The following is a 27,960-nucleotide window of genomic DNA, read 5'->3' on the forward strand; positions in this document are numbered from 1 at the left end:
GCTTTTGAAGGTATCATGTGTTGCTGTGGATCAAAAGGTAATATGAAAAGCATGTTAAAAATTGAATAAATCCATTAGGCAAAGTTAATAATTAAATGGGAGTACAAGTCTCCTTGATGGGTTTGTCAAAGTAAATGTGTTCTGAATTCGTACAAATTAAGAAAATACATAGAATTGTAATGTAAAATTCTGACATACTTTGTTCAGTCAGAATGTTCCTGATGAAAAAAGGGGAGTGGGAAAGGAGGGGATGGGCAGAGAAGGAAGGAAGGAATATACAGCTTCTGTTCTTGTTGTCTTTAGCCCTGAAAACTGCTGTGAAGGGTCTCTACCAAGGCTGCCTATGGGAAATTTCTCCTTTTACAGAGAAGGAAAAATATATTGAAAGGGTAACCATTACCCTCATGTCTTTGAGGAAAATAAGAGGCCAGGCTCAATCTCATAGGCCTTAGCTTCTTAACTCTACCTGCTTCTGTTTTGCTTCATTTTACCTCAGAACTAGTAGGCCTCGGTGCTCCTGTGTGGCTTTGTATCCATACAGTATATGGATGCCTTTGGAAATAGTCTGGAAACTGCATCTGGTACAAAACAGGGCTGCAAGATTATTATCTGGGACTGGGCATTTTGATCTTATCAAGCCAGTGCTTTGTCAGCTGCACTGGCTCCCAGTCCATTTCCAGGCCTCATTCAAAGTCCTAAATGGCTTGGGACCAATTACCTGGGAGAGAGTGCCTTGTCCCATACATTCAGTCCCATATGTCCCAACTGCCACGTTAAGATCTTCTTTGGAGGCCCTCTTTTGGGTACCACTGTCAAATGATGTGATGCAGGTGGCTACTAGGGAGAGGGTCTTTTCCCCATTCATGGAATAGCCTCCCCAATGAAGTTCACCTGGCTTCATAACTTTGTTCTTTTAGACACCAGGTTATGACCTTTTTGTTCACTTGGGCCTTTTAAATTTTTGTTTTAAATTTGAATTTTAAACTGACTTTTAAAAGTTTTTAAATTGTTTGGTATTGCATTTTTATTGGGTTGTGGGATGTGTGTTGTGATTTCATGTGTTATGTGTTTTTACTTGATGTTTTAATGCTGTGTTGTGAGTCACCCAGGGAACAAATTGTTATGGGGTGGCTAGCAAATAACCAACAACAACAACTACATCAAATATTTATACATCAAGGTAGGAGCAGAACCACCTCCAAGCAGTGCCTCCCACCACCAACTCAGCCAGCCTATCCAAAAGAAAGCCATGGTCAATGGTATCAAATGTTGCTACAAGATCCAAGAGAATTAACCAGGTTACACTCCCTCTGTTATAGGGAGGTGCAAGTTGGCTCAAGGTCGAGCTGGCCCGCACTCAAACTGGCCCAGCTCAAGGGCTCTTGCTCAAGCTGGACCAGGCTTGGTTCGGCTCAGGTTCTAGCTGAACCCATTGGGCGGTCAAGAGCCAGTTCAGGTTTCAACGAAAATAGGGGAAATGGTGGACTTACCGCCATTGTAGAGCTTCGGGGGTGCTGCTGCAGCTGTGGAGGGGTCTCCTGAGGTTCCCCATCCCCCGATGGCCTTCACCCAGTCTTCACCAGCCATTTTCAGCCCTTTCTGGGCCTCTGGGCACTGGCAGTGGCCATTTTGGAGGCGGCCAAAAACAGCCAGAAAAAGGTTGAAAATGGCCTGAAATGGGCCAGTGGAAACTGGGGGGGGGCGACTGTCAGGGTGAGGGGAGAACCCCCCAAAGCCTTGCAATGGTGACAAGTCAACATTTTTTTCAGGAAAATTTTTCATTCCCCCTCCCCTCCCCCCAAGCATGGCCCTAACTGGTTCAGACTCGAGCCAGACCAGGCCCAGCTCTAGTGTGCATATAACCAGACTAGACCAAGTTCAGTTCAGGATTGTTTCTACTCAGAGAGGAGAGTTGGTCTTGTGGTAGCAAGCATGTCTTGTCCCCTTAGCTAAGTAGGGTCTGCTGTGGTTGCATTTGAATGGGAGACTACATGTGAGCACTGTAAGATAATCCCCTCATGGGATGGAGCCACTCTGGGAAGGAGGTTCCAAGTTCCCTCTCTGGCATCTCCAAGATAGGACTAAGAGAGATTCCTGCCTGCAACCTTGGAGAAGCTGCTGCCAGTCTGTGTAGACAATACAGAGCTAGATGGACCAATGGTCTGACAGTATATTATTATGATTATTATGATGATTATTTATTCGATTTCTACACCACCCTTCCAAAAATGGCTCAGGGCAGTTTACACAGAGAAATAACAAACAAATAAGATGGAACGCTGTCCCCAAAGGGCTCACAATCTAAAAAGAAACATAAAATAGACACCAGCAACAGTCACTGGAGGTACTGTGCTGGGGGTGGATAGGGCCAGTTACTCTCCCCCTGCTAAATAAAGAGAATCACCACGTTAAAAGGTGCCTCTTTGCCAAGTTAGCAGGGGTATGGCAGCTTCCTATGCTCCTATGTACTCAAATGAGGGTATAGCCTCATTTTCTCCAGTAGACATGGTCTCATTTTTGCAACATAGATCATTTTGTGACACCCATATACAGGTAGTTTTGTAAGGAAGGCCAGAATATCAGCTTGTTAAATTAGTTTTATTTAAGGATTTGTCAGTGTTAGAGCACATGCTTTCCATGTAGATGATGTGATATTCAGTTCCCTTGCATCTTCATCTCTTGCTGACAGAGAAATACTCCCAGCAACTTCCATAGAAAAGTCCACAGCTTTGCTTGCTAGGGGATATTCGCCAAGGTTATTTGGGTTCCTGTATTCTTATGACCAATCCAATCACTATTTCTTCCTAGTCTCTTAGTATGTGCAAAGACATCTGTTTATGATGTGAAGAAGAGGAGAGTGAAGGAAGAGTACTAAACTGGAATATAAATATTTCAGATTTCACTTTTTAAGGTTGAAGCACAAGGCCACAAAGGGAAAACAAGTTTTATGGAGTATCTGTGTGTACATGGACACACATCTAAGTCTTTTCCCTCGAATCCTTTGCAGATTATATCATAAAACTCGGGGAAAAGAACCGATAAGTCTTATGTAATTTATTGTGTGTTTCACTTTCAAAATATTATAATGGAACAAATTTACCACTGCATTCTAGACCACAATCTTTCCTTGAAATTATTTTAGTATTCAAAGAAGTGACTTTTTAAATGCTGCCTTATGAGGTAAAGGCAGCTATTTATGGGATGGAGAGTGGAAGCAGAGAAACAACCCTTCTTTGAAATATCAAATATACAATGAGATGATTCCCATGATTGCCCCGGGCAGGTGGGAAGAGTGCAGGGAGAAGGTTGTTTGGGGAAAAACCTTACCTTCCCCACAAATGACCAAGCAGGTCCTCTTTGGCGCGCTTCCCACACACCCACACGGGCAGGCCTGTTCTGTGCAGCTCCATGAAGCACGGAGCAAGGCATAGGGATTCGGGCCTGGAACTTGTTCCGGCCTCCAGGAGTCCCTCAATGCAATGTGTTGCACTGGGGAGTCCCCCCTCAGAGAGGCGCTTTATGCGCCCATCAGTGTGACTCCTCTGACTGTATGCAGCCTGAGGAATTCCACAGTAACTGGAGCTGGGGTAAGGCTAAAAGCCAGTTTGCTACAGTGGGCAGGGAGTGGAGGAATCCAACAGGATCCCGCCACTTCTCACGACCAGCCCAACTCTGCCTGGGGGAGCCCGGACAGGGTTAGAATGGTCGTGAGAACAGCCTCCTTGACTCTGGTGAAAATGGGTCACCACGCTTTGACCCCTCTTTTTAGAAGTTAAAAACCTAAACTGCTGAATCTCAGCCATTTTGCATTGATTTGCAATAAAATTGGAGTGGTAGTGTCTCTTGTCACCTAGTTCATGACCGCATGTTTTCAGAGATTGTTACCAAAGATTGGGTAGAAACATTTTATTTCATAACCAATAGGATGTTCAGGGCTTATAATGGAAGTTGAAAAAATTCCTCATCTTAACTATACTTGCGTCTGTGCCGGTATAATATCTAAGTCTTTTTCCCATGATTTCTTTGCAGAAGAACTAAGAAAACCCAGCAATGAAATCAGGAATTCCTCGATGGTTTATGTGGCTTTCAGTTGAATAGTATTGTAATGGAACAGATTTACCACTGCAGCCTAGATTACTATCTCTTCTTGAAATTCTTTTGATAAACTCAGCAATAGGGATGTGCGGACCATTCCGGTGGTCCGGTCCAGGGGTTCGGGGTCAAACTGAACCATCACCACCCCAGTTCCATCGGACTGGAACCAGACCTCCGGGTACGGTCCGGACCGGTCTGCAATTTTTTTTTAAAATTAAGTTAATGTAAACTACCTTTAGCCCCTTCGGGGGGCTTGCTGAGGCCGCACGGGGGGTCCGCGCGGGTTCCCCGTCCCCCACCGGCTGTCCTTATCATCACCGCGGCCCGGGAATTCATCATTTTCGGCCCTTTTGGGCCTCCATATGAGTGCTCGACCGCCATGGCCTCACAGAGGGCATTGCACATGCGTGGCGGCCGCGCGCTCATACGGAGGCCTGAAAGTGCCGAAAATGATGAATTCCCGGGCCGCAGCGGTGATAAAGACAGCCGGCGGGGGGAAGGGAACCTGTACAGACCCCCCCGCGTGGCCTCAGCAAGCCTCCTGAAGGGGCTAAAGGTAGTTTACATTAACTTAATTTTTTTAAAAAAAAATTCACGGACCGGACCAGACCGGGGGCGGGGGTTCGATGGGGGGCCGGACCGAACTGGCCTGGTTCCATGCACACCCCTACTCAGCAACATTATTTGTTAAATGCTGCCTTACAAGGTCAATTTCTTAAACCAGCTATAACATGCTGAAATATAAATAACAAGGCAGCTATTTATGGGGTGGAGAGCAGGAAGAGATCCTTTGTTCAAATATCTGGGTTTTGAGCACAAGCAAATAGAAGGAAAATAAAGAACAATATTCTGTGTGGGCACATGCTGAATGTGAAAAGATCTATAACTCTTTTTCATCTGTTCAATTGCAGAAGAAGAGACCACGCATCTCATAACTGAAAACGGTAAGACTGTAGCCATTTCTTGTATGTTTCACCGCCATATATGGAAAGCATGCATCAGTGTACCACTAGCTAGTCACTAGTCACTGCCTCCATAGTTTCCTTAGCATCAGTGTTGCTTCACAACTGCAGAGAAAAAGGATTGAGGCTGAGATACTCAACTGTGGGTGCATGGAATCTAAATTTTAATCAAATGGAATAATAATCTTCTCACAATCATTCTGGGTGGGCTGGGATGGCGCAGGGAGAAGGTTGCACTAAACCTACCTTCACCCCAGATTACCGATCCTTCATCCTTCAGCACGCCTCCTGCATGCTCACACGGATAGCTCTACTCCATGCAGCTCCATGAAGCACAAAGCAGGGCAGAGAAATCCGGGGCTGGAGCTTGTTGTTCCGGCCTTCGGACATCCCTCAGTGCAATCCACGGCACATGCATTGCATTGAGGATTTCTCCCCTCAGATGGGTGCTTACCTGTGATTCCTTGGGCTGCATGGAGAGATAGATTTGGTGTTATCTGCATATTGAGAGCACCTAGCACCAAATTCCCTGATGACCTCACCCACCAGTTTCATGCAGATGTTAAAAAGCATTGGTGACAGAATGGAGCCCTGAGGTAATCCATGTAACAGCTCCCATTTTGAAGAGCAACTGTCACCAATCGCTACCATCTGAAATCTACCTGGGAGCTAGGAGCAGAACCACTGCAGAAGGATACTATTGTCAATGTTTGGGAGTGGGGAGGAGCCAAATGGTGGCCAGCTAGCAGCAACACTCATGAGCTCCTGACACAAAACTGGCCTTTACCCTTTTGAAATCAAACCCCGAGACAAACAATGACTAACAAAGGCAAGAAAAAAACAAGGAACAGCCCTGGCAACAAGACCACCACAAAGTCAAGGCAGGGGAGCAGTGGAGAATTGACTTGTATCTTCCTCCCATGGAACTGAATGGAGCTGTGATTACTTACAGATTTACGGCCCTGAGTATGGAGAGCCCTCAACTCCTCCCTCAAGCTATCTTCATCACAGAAGCTGGCTTTAAATTGGCCTGCTTCATGCCATCCAAAAGCCCTAATCTGAGAGACCCCCCAGAACAGAGAGGTAGGGGATCAAAACATCCCAGGTGGGCCCCATGCCCCCACCCCGACTTCATCACTCAACACCTAAGTGATAACATGCCTCTTAGCAGCAAAAACTCTGATCCAAATTCTCAGGAATTTAAATGACATAGCAATGAAAGTAGAAAGACATAGGGGTGATTCTCACAATCAACAAAAATCAGGCTAGGAGAGCCTAGCCCGATTTTTGTTGATCGTAAGAACCACCGGGCTCACAGCTGAGCTCGATGGTTCTTGAGCGGGTAACCCACTCGAGAACCCCTGCTAAAAAGCAGGTTTGAGGAGCGAGCGCTCCAGCAAATCTATGTTTTAGGATCGTGAGTAGCCATGGCACGGATTTGCGCTGCAGCTACTCGTGAGTAGGCCCCTGACCTGGAGGTGAAAAGCCACCTCCCGGCTACGGGGGTCTCCCCAATATGCCCTGCGTGCTTGTGCAGGGCATACTGGGACTTGCGGGGGCTACGCGGCCCCCGCTCCCCCCACCCCCCACCAGCTCCGTCATGGAGCCGGCCATCGTGTGGGTGGCCGATTCAGCCACCCAGGGCTCCCTCCCCGCTCGTGAGCGGGGAGAGCGGGCTTAGCCTGCTCTTCTCGCTCACTACCCCAAACCGGGTCTCACTGATCGTGAGACCTGGGCCTTAGATTAACCTTCGATTTATTCACATCCCAAGGCAACACCTGGGGGAACGTCCAGGAAGCTCCCTCCGCCACATCAGCCGACAACCCTCCACTCAAGGCACCAACAGGGTCCCCAAAAATGAATTGCCCTGTTAACTCCTCACAAATTCTCTAAGTGGCTCAGCTTTTTTGTATGTTTTAAGGAGCACCCACAGATAGTCTTCTCGTAAGGCTATTCTACTTTCTCTGAGCCACCTTCTCAATTGCCAGTCCAAACAAATAGACTTGGACTCCTTCCACTTCCTACCCAACCGGCCAGATTCCAGGCCAGTTTCTAGGAGTATTTTTCTCTCTTTCCATCGCTGCTTCTTAAGCTGGTGTGAGTGGGGGATCGCTTCTGACACAACTTTGGCATAAATCCAGTTAGATAGATACTTTATTTATGGCCAATGGCCAAAACAAAAACACAACACAAACAATAAATTCCAGCATTCAACATTAACTTAGCCATTAACTTTAGCATCAGTCAATGAACTACGAATTCTAATTGCGATGTAACAAAATTTTGCTACAACATGAGAGATGCAAAGTACATTATCTTCAAGCAAAATTTTCACCAGAAAATCATCCGATTGATGTTGAAACCTAGAAAGAAGCGGCAGAATAAAATGACATCTAATGTTTCTGTAGAATCTACAGCGTAATAAAATGTGAACGATTGATCCAGTTAGAGTTTTCAGAGTCTGAAGAAGCACAACCTTTGCTAGCCCGCATCTCTTGTTGGAACCAGAGCCCACTGATAGGGAAAGTGACATGGATGTGCATCCCTTTCAAGCCACCCCAAGACCACTCAATGGCTCAACCACAGAACCACACTATATTTCAGACATGTGTACCCTGAACATCCCAAGTACCAAAGATCCATCCCCTCACAGCCATAGGTGGAAGCTGTCAGTCCAATTCTCTGACCTCACTTAACATTCAGACAGTGACAGTGAAATGGACATCACTAAGAGCCTTCCCCCTGTGCTCTCCAACATGCAGAGTTTGCTGCCCACTGAGCCCCCCCCCACCAAGAAGCCTCCCCTCAATGAAGGGGAATCCCAGGCAGGAGCTTCCAACACAGCATCCACAGAAGGAGAGGCGCCTATGCATCCTACCATGCCCCAAGAGCCCCCTCCACCCTCTGCAAGCCTCAGGGGACTTGGATCCAAAGAAGGGTGCCCACCACCATCACCCCTCCCACAAGATACCATCATAGCAGCTTCCAAAGACAATTCCTCTGATTCCCCATGAGCCACATTCCCAAAGGAACTGCCAATAGTACCGCCACCCATGCCCTTGCACATGATCAGAGACATGACAGAAGAAGGGGCCCTCACATCATATCCATCGCCCCAGCAACAACAGCCAGAGCAGGTAATCCCCAGGGTCGCTACCTCACAGACCATGGGACCTGGAATGCTGTTTGCCAGTGACCCCCACTTTGATGACATCACCATGCTGATGATATACCATTAACTATCAACCCATCCTGCACAGGCCTCGTACCCTGAAAGAGGCCTGGCAACTCCTAAGATGAGAACACAGGAACATGCAAACACATGACAACCTCCACCCCTGCACGGCCGCCCAGCCTGCCCCTCAGAGCACTACTGGAACCCTCATGAAGAACTACCAACCAGTCCCCAGGCCATATCACATCCAAGATACCAGAATATGATTTCCCTCCTGTCCTGGAATGTGGCAGGGTGGCATTCCTGCCTCAGAGAGGCCACATTCATAGACTTCAACTCCCAATATGATGGTATTATGATATAAGATACCTGGTCTGCTGAAGATCTCACACTTAATGGACATTCATACTCATTAGGCGCAGAAGCCGGGGCAGGCCAAGGCAGACTCAAGGGTGGTCTAGGGGTGCAAGTCTCTGTGTGCAACATCAGCAGCACTCCCCCCACTCAAGCAGTGTGCCATGGCAGTCTCAATCCACTTCAGACACTGCTCCCTACTGCTAATTAACATTTACCTCCCTCCCCAATATCAGAAAACCCAGGTCAGAAATCTATGGTCTGAACTAGAAAAGTACATCATGTAACTCCTCCTCGCCAACCCCAATGCACATTTGGTTCTGGGAGGTGACTTCAGTGCCCTGGTTGGGCCCTGATAATTACACCCTATACACACAATACCAGTGCTACCCACCCAACCCCAAAGCAGACTGACTCTCCCTCACCCGCCTCTTGAAGGACCGGAGGTTAAACTCTGCGGGTCTCAGCATGGCCCAAATGACCACCAGGCTCAACCTTTTTATTTTAAACACCTCACTTGAAAATGATCATCCTGCAAAATTCACATACTTGTCCGGGTCCAAAATGAGTGTCATCAACAACATAATTATCTCTGGCAACCTACATCCATTCACTGAATACTTCGAGGTTGTTTCCCAATTGGAAAATGACAACTTTCTGATCTCTCTCCAACTAAAGCCCTTCACTCATCAGCCCCATACCAAGGACTGCTACCTAGGGATGTGCGGTTCGGTTCCGATCCAATACCTCTGGTCCCTCCTCTTGGGACCGCTGCAGCTGCTGTACCCCCACACCTGGATCACCCCTCCCCGCTGCTAAGCTCCCCCCCTCCGTGCTGCTCCTCCTCTCTCTTCTTTCTCTCTCCCTCTCTGCTCTCTCTCTCTCTCTCTCTCCTCTCTCCTCTCTCCTCCATCCCTCACATCTTCCTCCCACAGCTGCAGCCAGCCACAGTAGCCTATCACCTCCGACCTCACCTGGAGGTCCCCGCCATTGGTTTTTTGGTGTTTTTTTTTAAGTTGTTCATTTCATTTGTCTCTGCTTGAGGGTGAGTTGAGCGACACAAATAGTGTTGTCTCCTCACTTCTGCCCCGCCATCGTTGACCTACCCCGGCTGCCTGTGCCTCGTACGGCCGCCCTGTCTGTGTCCCAACCCAGTGGCTGGCTGGAGCGGCGCATCCGTGACCAGCAGTGTGCGGCAGGAGAAGGACCGGAAGAAGAGGGGTTAGTGCGTGCGCAATTGTGCACCTTTTGTTGCCCCCTTTCCCTCTCCCTAGTTGGTGGTTTTAAATAGGGACACCCCTATTTTGAAATGCATTTGGGTGTGGGGAGGGACCCTTGGAGATGTACTGTTGTGTCTTGCTTGATGAAGAAATTGCTGCTGTGTGTTGCATTTCATGCTTCTTGCGCAGGTGGTTTTTTAACAGGTTCCCCAACACCCCATCCCATCCCACCCCACCCCCGGTCATTATGTTTGGAAGATATATGATGATGTTCCATGCTGCCATCCAGTGTTTGCTTGCCTTGGGCAGAGTGGGTGGGTTGGTTCTATCTGTGAAAGTGCAATTGGTTTCTGAAAGTGCAATTTTGGGGTTTTGTGAAATTGGAAATTCCTAAATAGGCGCATTGCAAGGTTGATGCTTGCAGCATTACCTGAAAACCGCCCCCCAACCATACACTGTGCTCAGTTCACTAAAGAAGGGTTTCCTTTGATTTGCAGGTTCCCAAGCTTTGACTGCGTCCCACCCACCCCCCGGTAGGTGCTGTGCCTTTTACATACCCCAGACCCCTTGCAACACCTCCCTGCCACCCCTTCCCCTGCTTGGCTGCAAAAGGCTGCAAGAAGCCTTTTGTGCGTGCGCATGCACATGTTGCGCGCGCTTCACGTCTCCGTGACGTGCGTGCACGCGGTCACACATGCACACACACGTTGCAGAGACATGAAGCGCGAGCGCAATGTGCGCACACACAAAAGGCTTCTTGCAGCCATTTGCAGCCATTTGCAGCCATTTGCAGCCAAGCGGAGGAAGGGGTGGCAGGGAGGTATCCTGCCGCCCCGATTACTAAAGAGAATACACACGCCGGGGGGAAAGCAGCAGGAGGGGTAAGTAAACCCTCCTCTGCCCTTAAAGGAACCCCCCACGCCAGTGCCAGACCACAGCCCCATGGTTCCGTGCACACCCTACTTTATTCATGCTTTTATGACATCTTATGTCCCTGCTATTTTAGCCACTGTATGCCTTTTACACCTTTAATACTTTGTACTTTATTCTTTTCTAAGACTATAATAATAAAGATTGCTTGAATGATGGTCAATGATATCGAAGGCCACTGAGATCAAAAGAACCAACATAGTCATACTTCCTCTGTCCACTCTCTGGTGAAGGTGATCTACTAGGCCAACCAAGGCTGTCTCAACCCTATAATCTGCCTAAAAGCCAGTTTGAACTGGCCCTATATAACCTGTTCCCTCCAAGACTGTCTGAAGCTGGTTAGCCACCACCCTCTCAGTCATCTTACCCAACCACAGGAGGTTGGAGACTGGCCTATAATTATACAACACCAAGGGGTCTAGGGCAGGCTTCTTAAGAGGAGGTCGAACCATTGCCTCCTTCAGACAAGAAGGCATCCTGCCCTCCCTCAATGAGCCATTAATGAAGTCAACTAAGCTAGCTCCAATAACCTCCCTGAAAGAGGAATCAGCCATGTTGGGCAGGGATCCAAATAAGAAGTTGGTAAGCCATAGTGCTCCAAGAAGCTTGTCCACAGAAGTCACAAATTGAAACGGATCCAACCTAATCCTACTGGAGGGATTGCTACACACACGCCCTAAATGGCCCTGCAGGAATACTGGAGTCCAGATCAGCCCAGATGCAAGAGATTTTATCCACAAAGAACTCATTTGTGAGTTGAGACTCATGTCTCATCACAGTGAGTACATTGATTTGGGGAACAAATCTGAAACTGAGAGGGCATGAACTAGACCCCCAACAACACAGAACAGCTATGCTGGACATGAACTTGAAGATGCAATGCATGCAGAACAAAATTGTTTCCTTGCTGCACCCATTGCCACAGCATAGGCCTTCAAATGGGCTCTATGCTGTGCTTTATCAAATTTGAGATGAGTCCTCCTCCATTTGTGCTCCAGTCATCTACCTTGCCATTTCAGCTCCTGTAGCTCTTCTGTGGGGCTAGTTTCAAAGCAGGTTGGAGAGGATGCTTAGGAGTGATCATGTCAATTATTGTGGTGAGCTCATTATTCTGGGTATTCACGAGGGCATTGACAGGATCACCAGCAGAACCAGCCATAAAACACTCCAAGGCCTCCTACTAGATCCAACAGACTTCTCAGGCAGACAATTCTAATAGCTCCATCACCCCTAAAGGGTCCATCATGACTATGAGACAAACAAACCTTTACCAGGAGGAGGACACAGAGATGGGCACCTAGAATGCCCATCTCCTGGGGGAATACCCCCAATTCATCACGTGTGTTACATGTTTCATTGTAGGATCTCCAGAGGCCAACCGCAGTTCGGATCACCTGACTGTTTCCCAGCTCTTGTAGTAGGTTTTCCCCACATGTAGTTCAGAAATTTACATTTCTGAAATTTGGGGAAAATATGGGGCATGGCCTCATTTTCTCATTTTGTGACACCCCCACCCCCATCAAGAGTGGTATTGACTCAATTTGTATTGAAAGAAATGGTTTTAGATTCAGATGTCTGGTGTTCCATTCTGCAAATATAGGTTCGTGCATGTTAATTCTTGGAGTTCATATAGTTTCATAAAGGCAGAATATCAGCTTGTTACATTACTTTTATTTAAGGATTTGTCAGTGTTAGAGCACATGCTTTCCATGTAGATGATGTGATTGATATTCAGTTCCCTTGCATCTTCATCTCTTGCTGACAGAAAAATACTCCAAACAACTTGCATAGAAAAGTCCACAGCTCTGCTTGCTAGGGGATATACGCCAAGTTTATTTTGGTTCCTGTATTCTTATGACCAATCCAATCACTATTTCTTCCTAGTCTCTTAGTATGTGCAAAGACATCTGTTTATGATGTGAAAAAGAGGAGAGTGAAGAAAGATAACTAAACTGGGAAATAAATATTTCAGATTTCACTTTTTGAGTTTGAAGCACAAGGCCACAAAATGAAAACCAAGTTTAATGGAACATCTGTGTGTACATGCACACATATTTAAGTCTTTTTCCTCGATTCCTTTGCAGAAGAATGCAGAAATCAATTAGGTATGTCTTAAGTTATTAATTGTGGATTTCACTTTAATGATATTATAATGGAATAAATTTACCACTGCATTCTAGAATCTAGATCACTATCTTACCTTGAAATTCTTTTGATATATTCAAGGAGGTTACATGCAGCCTTATGAGTCAGGCAGCTATTTATGGGGTGGCCTTATGATGATGCTTTATGAGCTGAAGGCAGTGTTACCAGAACTGTCCCAGAGCACTGACTAAATGCTCCAACAATGCTTTTGGCTTAAAATGGGGACATTAGCTTGGTTTGGGTAGCAGTTCAGTTCCAGTATCAATTTAAGCAAGTTTGGGTGTGTTGGAAATACAGTGCAAATCTTTATTAAGGGTGAAATGGGGTACAGAAGGCAAATGTTTGGTTAGGCATATGCAATAAATCTTACCTAACATTCTAAGCAGTAATCGTAATTTTAATAACTTTGGCTAAGGTTCTAAACTATAGCCCAGCTATAGATTGCCTGAAGAACAGGGAGGAAGGCAGAAAATGTGGAAGGAAGGAAGTGAGGAGGCTTAGAAGCACAAGATGTTAGTTCAGCTATCCTTCCCAATAAGTTGGTTCATTCATTGCACTTTGGGCAGGTGGACCTCCTTATGAGTAATCAGGCAGTTAGAGTGAGGATAAAAAAGTGCAAGGGGTGAAGGGTTACAACTCTGAGGATCTGTGGGGTAGTGGTTCAAACAGATTCTGAGGCCATGTGCTTTGGTCAAGGGTAAGTATACTGCAAAACATGCCCGGAGGCAGTTTCCAAGTCATTTTATTTTTGTATTGTTAAATTTCTGTACTGCCTTTCATTAAAACAATCTCAAGGATATTACCAGAGGCACACTAACCCCCAGACCTTTGGGGCCCGGTCCGTGGCCTTCAAGGTCTGGGGGGCCTCCAAATGGCCGGGGCACCTCCTACAGCCACCCTGCGCCTGCCCACCATGCCGTGGCTAACCTATGTGCCATTGAGGGGGGGGGGACACCAAGCCACCGCATGGCCTAGGGGTAGCTGTGGGGTGGAGCCAAGTATTTGGCCTCTTCCCCCCCCAAAAAAGATGGGTGGATTGACCGCTGGGTGCATCCTCTCTGCCCAGTGGCTACTGTGAACTGCAAGGCGCACCTGCGCAATGCAGAAAACGATCGTCGCAAGCCTGTGGCATCAGATTTTCTGAAGTGCACAGGCACGCCTCGTTGTTCACAGCAGCCTCTGGGCAGAGAGGATGTGCCCAGTGGTCGCTCCCCGCCCCCCGCAGCCACCCCTCGGCCACACGGCAGCTTTGTTTAAAACAAAAACAAAAAAGTCACATAGGTTAGCTGCAGCAAGAGGCATCCCCAAAGTAGGTTTTGGGGGCCTCAAGTGGGGGGGCACCTGAAGGGGGGATTACTCGATTCTGGCTTGTGCTGAGCAACCAAACCTAGGCAGGGTGAAAAGTTCAAAATGGGGACTATGAGCCCATTGTCCCATACTTTGCAGTACACTACAGAATAATATAGAGGGGTGCTCTCTGTTCTACTCCAGGATCAGGCTGATTGCCAACAGCAGCTATTTATGGGGTGCAGAGTGGGAGGGGGGGGGAACCTTCATTAAAATATAAAATACACATTGAGGTCATTCTCATGACTGGGTGGGTAGGGCAGTGGGCAGGTGCGGGGGACAGCTTGGTAAACTTACCTTCTTCCCAGATAATCAAGTTCTCCTGTTGGGAGCCCTGCATGCCTGCAGCATGGATCTGTGGAGGTCGGGACAAGCCCTTAGAAGGAAAGCAGCATGGAGCTGCGGGGAACGGGGGGGGGGGGTGTCACACAAGCCCATAGAATGAAAATAAAGAACAATATTCTGTATGTGCACATGCTGAATGTGAAAAGATCTATAGCTCTTTTTTCATCCATTCCTTTGCAGAAGAGATCAGAAATCTCAAAACAGAATTAGGTAAGACTGAAGCCATTTTCTGTATGTTCCACCTTCCTATAGGAAAAGCATGTGTCAGTGTGCCACTAGATAGTCACTGCCTCCATAGTTTCCTTAGCATCATTATTGCTTCACAACTGCAGAGAAAGAGAACTGAGGCTGAGAGACTCAAGTGTGGGTGCATGGAGGCTAAACTGTAAGCAAACGGAATACTGAGGACATTACAATATTACACACTGTACGCTATGCATATTACTTACATGGCACAGAAGTTAAGGTGGGTGTCTTAACTTAAAATTCCCATACTTTGAAGGATTTCATTGGGAGAGGGTTTGGGAAGATTGGTGGATGGGGGGTTCGGGGACCAAGTGGGTGAATTTGGGTTGGCATGGAAATAAATTTAGCTATGTCTTAATTTGGGGAATATAGCTTGGCATATTTCAGGCCATTCTAGTACAGGTTGTGGGAGGAGATGGGTTATATGTCTATATTCTGTAATAAACAAGAGCACTTCTTCAGACTTTGAAAGGAAAAGCTGAGAGCTTTAGAAACCATGTAGCAGGACAAATGAACTGACCAAACATTGAAACTGAAGCCAAAATAGGAAATATCAATTACACTAGCAGACTTTTTCAGGGTAGATCAAGATCTCATGTGGAAAGGACTCTCCTTTAGCAATAGCAATAGCACTTACATTTATATAGCCGGAGCTCTCTAAGCGGTTTACAATGATTTTAGCATATTGCCCCCAACGTTCTGGGTACTCATTTTACCGACCTCGGAAGGATGGAGGGCTGAGTCAACCTTGAGCCCCTGGTCAGGATCGAACTTGTAACCTTCTGGTTACAGGGTGGCAGTTTTACCACTGCACCACCAGGGGCTCCTTTAGAAGGAAGTCTGCTTGGTTATAAATTATATGTTTGAAAGACACTTTGTGGATGAAGTTTCTTCCATCTATTCCAGCTCCAAAATTGTTACACAAAGACCTATGAGGAGTCTGAACCTTGCTTTTTGAAGTGTTTGGCTGAATTTCAGTTTGTTTGTTTGAAATACCTATACCATGCTCCTCCACTACACTACTGCTCAGGGCAGCTTACAACTTTAATAAAACAAATATAATATTGAGCATAAATAAATAAAATCTAAAAATATTAAGGACCAGACTAAAACCACATTTAAAAATAAATAAATTAAAAGTTATAAGTAAAAAGTTAAACACTAAGAAATCCACCTGATATAAGCAGTGGAAGAAATATATAAAAGCCTGTCTAAAAAGATGTGTCTTCAAATGGGCCTTCAAACAACTCTGAGGAAGGTATCATGGCGAAGCTCTTCCAGAAGAGGGTTTCAAACTGGAGGTGCCACCACTGAAAAGGCCCTGTCCCAGGAGCCAGATCTCTGTTAGTGGCGAAGCCATGAGCAGAACTTGAGTTGCACAGCGGAGGACCCTGGCAGGTTCATATAGGTGAATGCAGTCTGACAGGTACCCTGATCCCAAGCCATGCAGGGATTTAAAGGGGAAGACCAGTACCTTGAATCTAACCAGGAAGTAGGAACATAGGAAGCTGCCATATAATGAGTCAGACCATAGGTCGATCTAGCTCAGTTTGTCTACACAGACTGGCAGTGGCTTCTCCAAGGTTGCAGGCAGGAGTCTCTCTCAGCCCTATCTTGGAGATGTCAGGGAGGGAACTTGGAGCCTTCTGCTCTTCCCCGAGCGGCTCCATCCCCTGAGGGGAATATCTTACAGTGCTCACACTTCTAGTCTCCCATTCATATGCAACCAGGGTGGACCCTGCTTAGCTGAGGGGACAAGTCATGCTTGCTACCACAAGACCAGCCTAAGGACTCTTGTAGTTTGTTTAGTGACTTGTGCTCCCAGTCCCACCTGCTGCTTGGAACTAGCAGTGCATTGATGGCCATCCGCACCTCTAGGCTCAGAGGTTCAGCAGTGCTGTTGGCATCAGGTCTTAGCCCAGGGATGCCCCAGGTACTAGCTCACTGGAACAGTCTACCTGTAGACAAGCTAGGTGATCAAACTTCCTCTTCTCCTGTGCAGGGACATGCTGGGCTATGGGGGGAAAAACCTTCCATAAGCACCGCAAAAAAACCTTAACTAACCCCATAACCTGGGCTGAGTGGTTGGCTTGTGCATTGATGTCAACCACTGCCTGGTTATCATACCAAAGGTGCACAGTCAAATTCCTGGGTCAAAATGTGTACAGCTACAATTATTGGAAACCTCCTAGGAAGCTTAAGTCCTTCATACCCCTAAAGGCAGCCTACTCTGGAGACTACATGTCAATGCACCAACTCCTCCTAAAGTATACCCTAAAACAGATCTCCCCAACCTCAGAAGGTATTTGCAGGTTGACTTCCAGAAGCTGCTTCTCCTATTAAAAGTTTCCAGAAAGCCCACCACATGCCCAAGACAGCCCTCATCTGAGCTGTCACTCACAGCCAATGTTGAAGTTCACACAAACCACCTAAAGCACCTAAAAGGTGATGCAAGAAGGCATATCCCAAAGCCTTTGTCATAATCCCTGCCACCTGTTAACAATCTTCTGGAGAGGTCCGGTTACGGTTGCCACCAGCTCATTTGGTGGTGACCTAGGCCTGGGCTTTCTCTGTGGCTGCCCCAGGGCTTTGGACTAAGCTTCCTGCTGAAATACCCTGTTTCCCCGAAAGTAAGACCTACCCCAAAAGTAAGACCTAGCAGTAATTTCTGATGTACCGCTAATTGCCCTAGTGCATTTTGGGGGGTAATAGCATCTCCTTCTCTGTTTGTTTTCAGGAAGAACCTCAAGACCCTCCTGTTCTCTCAGGCTTTTAATTAGAATTAATTTTAATAATTTTAAAAACTTGTTTTAATTTTACTATATTGTTTTTATTGTCATATTTTAATTTGCGACTTTTAAATATTTTAAATTCTGTGCACCGCCTAGAAATATGCATATCACGCGGTAAAAAATATGATAAATAAATGATAAAATTAACACAATATAATATAAAAGTAGGGATGTGCTTTGGTGCAGCCCGCTGAATTGTTTTGGTGGGGCAGGGAGCAGTACATTTAAGTTTGATGGAAGCAGGTCCTCCCCTGCTCCTCCACTGCCACACCACATTTCCTGCTATGGCACTATGCCGCTCAGAAATACATATGTGGCTGTTGCGTGCACCCAGCAGCATACACATAGTAGAGGGATACACATGGGTACCATGCATGCCCAGCGGCCAGGTGTGTGGTCGGCACAGTGTTGACCACAGTGGCTGCCAGGGATGTGTGTTAGCCATGTCCGTCCTGCTGCTTCATGCAGCCTGCTGCTGGGTTCTGTGCAGCAATTGGGGAAAGATTTCTGAGCACTGCAGTGCCACACCAGGAAATGTGGTGGGGCAGTGGAGGAGCAGGTGAAGACCTGCTTTACTCAGGCTTTAATGTATTGTTCCCCACCCCGCCCAAATGATCCATGGACATTCCTAAATAAAAGATTAATGAAATTAAACAAGCTAAAACAAGAGGCCTGGTGGCGCAGTGGTAAAACTGCTGCCCTGTAACCAGAAGGTTACAAGTTCGATCCTGACCAGGGGCTCAAGGTTGACTCAGCCTTCCATCCCTCTGAGGTTGGTAAAATGAGTACCCAGAATGTTGGGGGCAATGTGCTAAATCATTGTAAACTGCTTAGAGAGCTCCGGCTGTAAAGCGGTATATAAATGTAAGTGCTATTGCTATTGCTATTGCTATTGCTAAAAGGCCAAGCTAAAACCACATTTAGTTAGGTTGTGCCGTTGAGTTGGTGTCAACTCTTGGCAATCACAGAGCCATGTGGTTTTCTGGGTAGAATACAAGAAGGGTTTACTGTTGCCAAACGGTCAAGCCCAGCAGCCGCTCCGCTCACCAATGACGCCAGTGCCAACACGGGGGTGGGAGAGGCCTGCTCAGCTCACCCACACACACCCCACACCCTGGCCACGCACATGGCGCAACTAGAATTCCTGACGTTTTCGTCACCGCGGTTTAGTGCCGCAGGGCAGCAGCAGGGTGGGGTGGCGGCACTGGACCTTTCGGCACAGCGGTTTGAAAAATACAGGTTTAACTTTTTTAAAAAACCAGCTTTTTAATTTTAACCCACGGCACGGGGGGGGGGTGCGCGCAACCTCTGAAGCCTTTCAGGTCCAGGCACCAAAATGACCCAGGTGTGCCCCTGTCCATGACAGTGCTGTTGGCAAAGTGATCATACTTTTCCACTCCATAGTCAGTGCAGTGCTGGCCAGCAGAACCTCTCTGAGTTGCTTACATTCTTGTGAGATCTGGACCCTTGCTGGAGGTGAAAAGACTGCTTAGAGGCTGATTATGACATGTTTTCAGGATACTTCACAGTCTTGAAGTCACTCACATTCATTCCAACCTGAACTAAACTGTGTTCCATGAGGTGTCAGCAGAACACCTCCAATGTCTCATGAGGTGTCCAGAACGTACACAACTATAATTGTTTGGATGCCTTTCGGCTGTTTTAGCCTGAGGATGTAGACCAGGCTTCCCCAAACTGCGGCCCTCCAGATGTTGCTGAACTACAACTCCCAGCATACCCAACCACAAAAAAATGTGTCTAGGGAGGCTGGGAGTTGTAGTTCAGCAACATCTGGAGGGCCGCAGTTTGGGGAAGCCTGATGTAGACTCATCCCTTGCAGTGGTTTGTCTGGTTGACTGGTGCCCTTTCCTACTCTGACTAATTTTTTTTTGTAAGAGCTGGTAAAATTATAAGGAAATCCACAGCTTGAATGTTCACTAGGATTCACTAGGTGGTCTTATGCAAGCCATTATTACCTCAGACCCTATTTGCAATATGGAGATATTAATAGTCACTTTTAGTGCTGTGAGGATTACAGCATGACAAAGCATATAAAGCACTTTGAGAAAATCCAAAGTACTTGCATTATTCAGGGTTTGTTTTTTAACCACAGAAGACAAATAGCCCTGTCTATTTTTTGTAAGCCACCTAGAGCTCTCGGAGTCAGGCAGTATATAAAATATATAAGAATCATGTTAGAAAGTTGAGTTCTGGTTGAGATGGACAACTGTTACCGAATGGCGGGCAGAGGTTGAGGAGGCTTTTTTTGCTTCGCCAGAATATTATAGAGCCATCTATCACCAGCTTATGACTGATATTTTTCCTTTCTCCCCCCAGAATGGACAAAAAGAACTCTTCGCAATGCAGGTGAGATAAGAAGCATACTTAGGAATGAATACAGACTGTGCAATAATTCTCAGCTCTATTATTTTGGTGATTATATGCACAGAATGCCTGGCTTTACTGTTTGAAATCCACCCAGTCCCCTCAAAAGACAGGCCGTGTACTGAATGCTATTGCATTTTGTAGGCTGTAGATACGTATACTGTAGAATGTATAGTCATGTTCAGGCAGTGTTGCAAGAAGGAACTAACTTTGTTCAGATAGGCTTGGAAGAGTAAATGCATATGCACAGTTTGAGTTTTTCCCTGTCAAAAAAAATAATTGTATATATAGCTATCTTTAGTGGAGTTTATTGCAGTGGACTTTTGTTGCCATAGTTTGAAAAGCTGCCCATCTCTGCAAGTGGAATTTGCCAAATCCAGTCTGAGACTGGGTGGCACAGTTCATATTACTTGGACAAAGCTCTGACTTTTTCCATTCAACATTGTGACCTTTTCATAGACAAAGACAACCAGAGGGGAATTGTGTTTCCTGTACACACCTCCCCTTTCTTTCAAACACAATGAGGTTGTTCTCAAGACTAAACAGGGAGGGGAAACTGGAGGAAAGGCAGGAACCTACTGTATCTGCTCCCTCCCACATGATCGGAACCTCTATTGGGTTCCACTGTCTTCACAGCCACATGAGCGGTGTGGCAGCAAACCCAGCAGTGACTGGGTGGGGAGGAGCAAGCCAGGGCCACCAGGTTGCAAGCAGTGCAATGTGAAAGCTCTGCACTACCTGTCTGCTCCCCGCCCCCCTCAGCTGTATGATAAAAATGGCTGCTGGCAGCGCAGAGCTCCAGATGACCAGCAAGTGAGGTAGGAGGAACACACTTGTCCTCCTGCCTCACTCTAAGTCTGGGTTGCTGATCGGGGCTTCCCAGGAGAGGAGTGGCAGGATCGAAAGCAATCCTGGGACTGCACGTGACCAGCCCTGCCTGATCTTCCCCTGTCCTATCCAGGTTGGTGTGGTCATGATAACCTCAATATGTGATAAATTGTACTCCCCTGGGTTCCCTGTGGTTGACACCAGGGTCCCTTGACCCAACTGCAAACAGTAACTGCCACCCATTTATGTAATCTTTTAATGTGCAGAGTGTTTTACAATACAGTGGTAGATTATTACAAACAGCAAACATTTCTTAAGATAGCTTACAAAAGAACTATGAATATTCATTTTTATATTTTGGTTCCCTGCTTCCCAAAGTTTCAGTTTTAAAAGAAACAGAAAGAGAGACACGAGCAACAAAATCTGGGGAGGATGCAATGCTAATTGAATAGAGCCAGTTGATTGGCTAATATGCTGATCCCCACCACCGCAATGAGGCAGGGGCAGGGTTGTGCCCCCGGTACGTGAGGCAGGCACGGAGCCGCCATCTTGCCTCCACCCGCACATAGCCAGGATCAGCTAATCAGGGAAGGGGGCGGGCCAGTTACAGCACTGGCCCAGTCACTCTGCAGCGTGCCAAAGATCAAAGATTCCTCTTTGATCAGTAAGCAGGGATAGATTGCCCTGTTGTTGGTTCCTCTCTAAACTCATTAATCTGTCACTAATATCTCCCAGAATTTGTTCCAGGTCTCCAGGTAAAGATCCATTTCTCCCTGTCACGTCTCTAACTGCTTGCAAAACCTTTCTCCTTTCCTGATAACTTTCTGAGTCAAAGTGCACACGCCGCTCAATGGGGAGATTTGCCAGTTCATATACCCTGCGCCTTAACTGTTCTGTTTGTGCTCCATCCCACTGACTCATATCTTCTCCATATTCTTTGAGGACGAACCACAATTCTCCTCTCTGACATGGGCTTAGACTGGCCTGCCTTAGGTTGATTCCCTTCCTGAAACCTTTGCTGATTGCCACAGTCATTGAAATCATTCTGCAGCTGGCTACAACCATTGAAATTAGCCCTCTGCCTGGGAACTGTCCCTGCCCTATCGCTGTAAACCAAAGGCTCTAAGTTGACTGCTGCCACCTTGTGTTTGTTCGGCTTCTCACTCCCTTCAACCTCTGGAGCCAAACCTTACTGAGCAACAGTGCGCTGGACTCAGGGGCGTAACTACAATTAGGCAGGGGGAGGCCATTGTCTTGGGGCCCCCTGCCTTGGGGTGGCCCCTCAGAGGCTCTCCCCCACCCAGCAAGGCGTTTACGCGCAGCAGCAGCGGGACCCATCTCCTCCCAAGCCTGAAGGGGGCGGGGCCCCCAGATGCCTTCCCAGGCGCAGTGTGGTGGAACTCAGTGCCTAAGAGTGAGGGAGCAGAGTGGCGAAGGAAAAAGAGCCACTGCGGTATGAATGGAAGGGTCCCGCGCTGCGCCCTCTTGTACCTACTCAGGGATACTTGGGGCAGAAGTGCCGCTAGGACCAATACGCCCAAGAACCACCGAGCCCACAAAGACTCCCCCTGTAGCTCTCACATGGCGCCAAGCTGAAGCAAGGCGGCAAAGAGAAAGTCACAACTGCGCATGCGAGGGAGAAGCCCCATTACGAAGAGTCACGTGCCAAGTGCGCGCGTGGGAAATGCTGCTGCGCTGGTGATCTTCCCAGCAGGGCTGGTGGAGGAATGATCGCATAGCGGGTAAACAGCGGCGCTCCCCGCCACCACCCTCGCAGGAATGCCAGGAAGGAAAACGGGTCAGTCTGCTTGGGTCGTGAGTGCGATTCCTTAGAAGTGATAGGAATTCGAGGTTATGAAGGTGGTGGAGGTGAAGAGACTTCCTTATTCTGCCACGTGCAGAAAGATGTTCGCCTTCTTTTAGCGACAAGAGCTGAGAAATCCAATAAGTGTTCTTGCCTAGCAGCCGGGACGCAAACGGAGAGGGTGACACTTACCTGTACTCTCCGGACTGGCTTGATTTGCAGGAAGGAGGGAGGCTGCTTAATTATTTGCTCGAGGAGTGCCAAGTAGCAGCCGCAACCCGCAGTAACTTTATTCTGTAGTACTGTGCTGTGCCTCCATTTAGCCGCCTCACGTAGATGAGAGGGCAAGAGGATGACTGTAAACCCCCCAGCGGGTAAGAAATGGCCATGGGAGAATTTTAGGCAGGAATTAAGTGTATGTGTCAAAAGACCTTCAAAATACTGGGGCACAGGCGGGACTGGCGAGAGAAAGAGAAGCAGCTCTCATTTCTTTGCCCTCTGAAGCTAGCTGGCTCGTGTGCAGACCCCCCCCCTTGTGGAGGAAGAAAAGTCCTGCAAAGAACAGCGCGCTGTGTGCCTTCTTCTTGTGTGGTAAGCGCCGGTGACGGTGGAGGGGGCCCATTTAAGAATCTTGTCTCAGGGCCCACTCCAACCTAGTTACGCCCCTGGCTGGACTCTAGTCAATAGGACTGGGAAATCTGCTGGCTCATTTTCCCCCAACAAACCCGTCATCTCCTGATACCAAGGTAAAAGACCCCGCACCAAAGTTTTGAGCCCAAGGCTTTTAGCAAGGCAGTAAACAGCTTCAGGACTGGGAGTGAGTGATAGAAAATTCCCCTTCTTTCCCAGACTCTCAAGAATAGCATTTCTTTTCCCTGGCTTGGCTTAGAGGGGGGAAAATCAGTCAGGCTTCAGCTTCCTGCCAAAATAACAATTCAGATGCAGGCCTCAATCTAGCCTTTTGGCTTTTTGGGGTCTCAGAGCAGACCCTGGTTCTAAAAAGGGGTCCTCCTACCTGTTCGTATCAACAACACCTGGGGCTATTTAGTTTAGAAAAAAGATGACTGCGGGGAGACATAATAGAGGTCTATAAAATCATGCATGGTGTGGAGAAAGTGGATAGAGAGAAATTCTTCTCCCTCTCACATAACACTACAACCAGGTGTCATCCCATGAAATTGATTGCCAGGAAATTTAGGACCAACAAATGATGGCTTTAAGAGGGGTTTGGATAACTTCATGGAGGAGAGGTCTATCAACAGCTACTAGTCAGAGGGCTATAAGCCACCTCTAGCCTCAAAGGCAGGATGCCTCTGAGTACCAGTTGCAGGGGGGAAACAGCAGGAGGGAGGGCATGCCCTCAACTCCTGCCTGTAGGCTTCCAGCAGCATCTGGTGGGCAACTGTGTGAAACAGGATGCTGGACTAGATGGGCCTTGGGTCTGATCCAGCAGGACTTTTCTTATGTGAATGTTTGAGGTAGAAGTGAGCTAACTTGTGAACCGCCTAACCAATTTGCACCAAACTTGGTACACGTTAAGATTAGAGAGGACGATGACAGCTGTGTGGATCTTCCCTCTAATAACTTTGCAATGCCTTTGCCAATTTGGATCAGATTTAGTACAGCTGTAATGCCCCATGGGAACATTTCAGCAGGGCATTTTTAGCCTATTTTCCTCATGGAAAGTAGAGAGATATGCACAAAACCTGTTTGAGCAGTTTGATTTGAGGTTGAACCATGATCAAACCGGGTGCCCTGGCTTGAGTACTGGTTTGGTCGAGCTGACCCTTGGTTTGGCTTGAGCTCAAACCATGCTCGAGCTGGTTCTAAAGTGTTCACCATAGAGCATAATGGGGGTTCAAACCACCATATTATTCCCTGTGGGTAGCACCTAGGGGCACCAAAATGGGTTGGGTGGTAGGGCTCCATGGCAGTGGGGTACCCTGATGATTTTTTTTTAATACTTATGTATTGTAGATACTCTGTTGTTAATCAACTACTTAACAGGGATTCCTTAGGAGAAAATGTTATGTAACATCTGAGAATCAACACAGAGGCTATTCTCACGAGAAAGCAAAACTGGACTAAGGGAGCCCAGCCTGGTTTTGCTCGCTCCTGAGAACCACCAGGCTCGCAGGTGAGCCTGGTGGCTCCATGGTGGCAAGCCCACCTAAACATCCTCCCTCTTAAACGAGGCTAATGGTGTTGCACACAGTCACGGGAAACCAGGCTGGGCTCCCTTAGCCCGTTTTTCTGCTATTGTAAGAATAGCCTCTATATATAGCTTATAGCCAAAAAGTACATAAACCTGAAGATGGTAATTATCAATTAAAATTATAGTAAAAGGAAAGTAGGTAGGTTAGTTCTTACTTAACATCTTGGTGTGTTTAGGGTGATGTGTGTGCATGTTTGTGTGCTTTAGTTGCCTTAATTAAATGGGCACTCCCATATGCCTTTAAAGAATTTTTTTCACAAATTTGCTTCCAGAATCTAAGATACATTTCCCTTTCTAGTCTGCTAATGAAGCTTAGTGGCTGTGGTCTCTGGAGTCCATTTATTTATTTACTTACTTACTTATTTATCTATCATATTTTAATACTGCTTGATATGTAAATCTCTTTTGTTTTTCCTTTAATGTATTCTATCTCCCAGTGGCTCAGGTATAGGCTTTGTAATCAGCAGTTTCTTTCTTCATTGTTTTACAGCATATGGTCACTGCTACTAAATTGGGTAAATTGTACCTTTCCCAGAAGTTTTTGATGGATCTCTTTTCCACTCCATTCTTTAATCAGCTCCCTTTTATGTCATTCCAATTCCCTTCTTCAGAATTGTCCTCCAAGTGTCTACTTTAACTCACAACATACTTCATCTTTTCAATACTCATCCTTATCCTGAACCCCAGCTGCCATTTTCCAATGGCCCTCCACTGTCACTCATCCAAAGAACAAGAAGACACCTCTAGCAATTTTCCTTATACTACCTATTAACCATTTGTTTTTTGGAGTCTCTACATTGCTGGATCCTAGTGCACTAACCAAGTGCTTTCTTTTCAGCCAACATCACACTAGCTGTGGATTCAGCCCATCCCCACCTCTCCATTGCTGGTGATCAGAAGAGCTTCACTTACCAAGACCAGCCTCTCTTGGTGTCTCCTAATCCACAGCATTTTGATGGGATTGTCTCTGTCTTGGGCAGCCAAGGATTCTCCTCTGGACAGCATTACTGGGAGGTAGATGTCAGCAGCAGCACTGATTGGGATTTGGGAGTAGTCCGAGAATCAATACAGAGGAAAGGAGATATTTCTTTGTCCCCAGAAGAGGGATTCTGGCTCCTAGGATTTGATGGAAAGGATTATTGGGCAAGGACAGATCCCTGGACAAGAGTCACAGTGAAGAAAAAGCCCAGCAAAATTGGAGTTTACCTGAGTTTCCCAGAGAAAGAGCTGACTTTTTTCAGTTCCACTGACATGTCTGTGCTGTTTGTATTTAAGCATTGTTCATTCTCAGAAAATATATACCCATTCTTTAAAAACACCGACAAAGGAACAACCATAAGTATCTGCCCTATAAATTAGGATGCATCAAAGAGGGCATGCTTATGCATTTTTCATCACTCTTTTAAAGATTTATGCAAAAAAACCTTTTTTAGTCTGGCAAATTAGTGACTGGTACTGTTGTTGTTGTTTTGGCTGCAATCATGGTTCTTACTTCAAAGTTCCAACATATATAGAATCAGACTGTTTGGGTATGTTTATACTTGCTGGTTTTAATATGACCTTCCCTCTAGTTCCATACTCCAACCGGTTTCTATGAAGTATGCCTAATACAGGCCAACATCCAGATTAGCCAGTGCTGGTGCAGCAAAGGAAGTTCCAATGCAGCATGCTGCTGTCCTTGTCTTCAGGGGAGACAAGTTTTTTACCAAATCCCCTTTTCCTATGAAATTCTCAGTGCCACCAGAAAATATGTCTCTCAGAGGCCAATTGCACAGGCACGGCAGCCTCCAAAATGGCCGCTGTGCCGAGAGGGAAGGCACAAACGGGCTGAAGAGCCAGCTGAATGGGCTGGTTCAGGCTGCATTGAGGCTGGCGGGGGGAGAGGGAACCTCCACGGACCACCACCACCCCCGCCACCTCCAACTACTTCCCCAGAGGGAGGGAGTGCCTTAAAAAAAATTCAGTTAAAAAAAAAAAGCTCACAACCCCCGACCAAACCAAACCGGGGGGTTCAAGGGGGTGCCGGACCGAACTGGCCGGTCTGGTTTTAATCCGGTCCGGACTTGAACCAAACTGGGCCAGCCAGTTCCGTCACATCCCTAATCACCTCCCCAATGTAAATGTAAGTAATAGTCACCTGTTGGAAAGAAAGTCATTTGCCACCTGTGGAGGACCGAGGTTTAGACCTCTTGATCATATAAATAAGCCTCTGTATTATTATTAATAATCCCAAACCTCTTCTTGTATAAATAAGCCTTGCATTATAAATGAATTGTAAATTGCAATTATAGGCACAACTCTCTTCTTCATTGTAAATACTATATATAGAATGCCAGCTGGTCTCTGTGCAGGGTCAAAAGTTCATACTTGTTTTTCTGAAGTTTCACGTTTGGATTAGCTGTTTGACACTTGATTTTGAGAGGGAAAAGAGATTGTGAAAAATGGAGGGAATTTGTCTGTTCTGATTGGATGAGTTGAGGAACTGTTGGGTCAGAAAAACTGTATATATTGGTAGAGTTTGATACAGTTCAGTTGAGTCAAGTCCAAGAAAGAGTTCTGGAAATCAGACACAGCTGAGCTTGGAAGCTCTGAGAGAAAAGTCTTGGCCAAGCATCAGACCGAGTCAAGACAGAGGAGCCAACAGTGAGCACCGGGCAGTCAAGAGTCAGCAGTCAAGAGTGAGCCATCAGCAAGACGAAGTCCGGAGGAGAAACTGTCTGCAGTGGAGGTGGTCCTTCTGAAAGAGAAGTTGGCAGAAAAGCCCCTCTGAAGACAAGAGCTGAAATCATAGAAGAGCCAGGCTGGATTGAGCCCCAGATCTGTGCTGAGACCAGGACAAGACTGTCCAGCAAGAAACTGTCCAGCTGAGAAGAGAAAGAGGACTCAGTGTAGGTTAAGGTAGTGGATGTCTTTTCCCAGCCTTTTGTTTTCTCTGATATGCTCTGCTAGTAACAGTTGAGTTTGCATTTTGGGGGATATGAAATGTTTTAAACTGATGTTCAATTTAAAAAGTAATTTTTAATTGAACTTATTTTTTTACAAGTAAATTTTATTATATAAAGGTCAGAGGCTTGTTGATTTGTCTCTACCCCACGCCTATAAGACTTTCCACTCTAC

At 46.7% G+C, this 27,960-nt stretch overlaps 1 protein-coding gene across 2 annotated transcripts; it reads left to right on the forward strand.

Moving 5' to 3' along the window:
- Window positions 1–27,909, forward strand: LOC128330186 (butyrophilin subfamily 1 member A1-like). Of its 2 annotated transcripts, XM_053262634.1 has the most exons (7): window positions 1–37; window positions 5,007–5,039; window positions 10,304–10,339; window positions 12,821–12,841; window positions 14,754–14,783; window positions 19,949–19,978; window positions 25,682–27,909. In XM_053262634.1, the coding sequence occupies exons 1-7, from the start codon at window positions 16–18 to the stop codon at window positions 26,200–26,202; spliced, it is 693 nt and encodes a 230-aa protein (XP_053118609.1). In that variant the 5' UTR covers window positions 1–15; the 3' UTR covers window positions 26,203–27,909. The 2 variants fall into 2 exon arrangements, 1 of the variants encoding a protein (XP_053118609.1); XR_008309991.1 differs by lacking the exons at window positions 1–37; window positions 5,007–5,039 and having other exon boundaries at window positions 6,847–10,339; window positions 12,621–12,841; window positions 25,682–25,749.
- Window positions 27,910–27,960: the final 51 nt, after the last annotated feature.

Source organism: Hemicordylus capensis, chromosome 6, assembly GCF_027244095.1.
Source record: "Hemicordylus capensis ecotype Gifberg chromosome 6, rHemCap1.1.pri, whole genome shotgun sequence".
Classification (NCBI taxonomy): domain Eukaryota; kingdom Metazoa; phylum Chordata; class Lepidosauria; order Squamata; family Cordylidae; genus Hemicordylus; species Hemicordylus capensis.

Excerpts from the sequence above, each read along its gene's own strand:
- LOC128330186 (XM_053262634.1), top strand. The coding sequence starts at position 16 with ATGTGTTGCTGTGGATCAAAAG. Across the intron at positions 14,784-19,948 it reads AAATCTCAAAACAGAATTAG|AATGGACAAAAAGAACTCTT; the intron begins GTAAGACTGAAG and ends TTCTCCCCCCAG. Across the intron at positions 19,979-25,681 it reads AAGAACTCTTCGCAATGCAG|CCAACATCACACTAGCTGTG; the intron begins GTGAGATAAGAA and ends CTTTCTTTTCAG.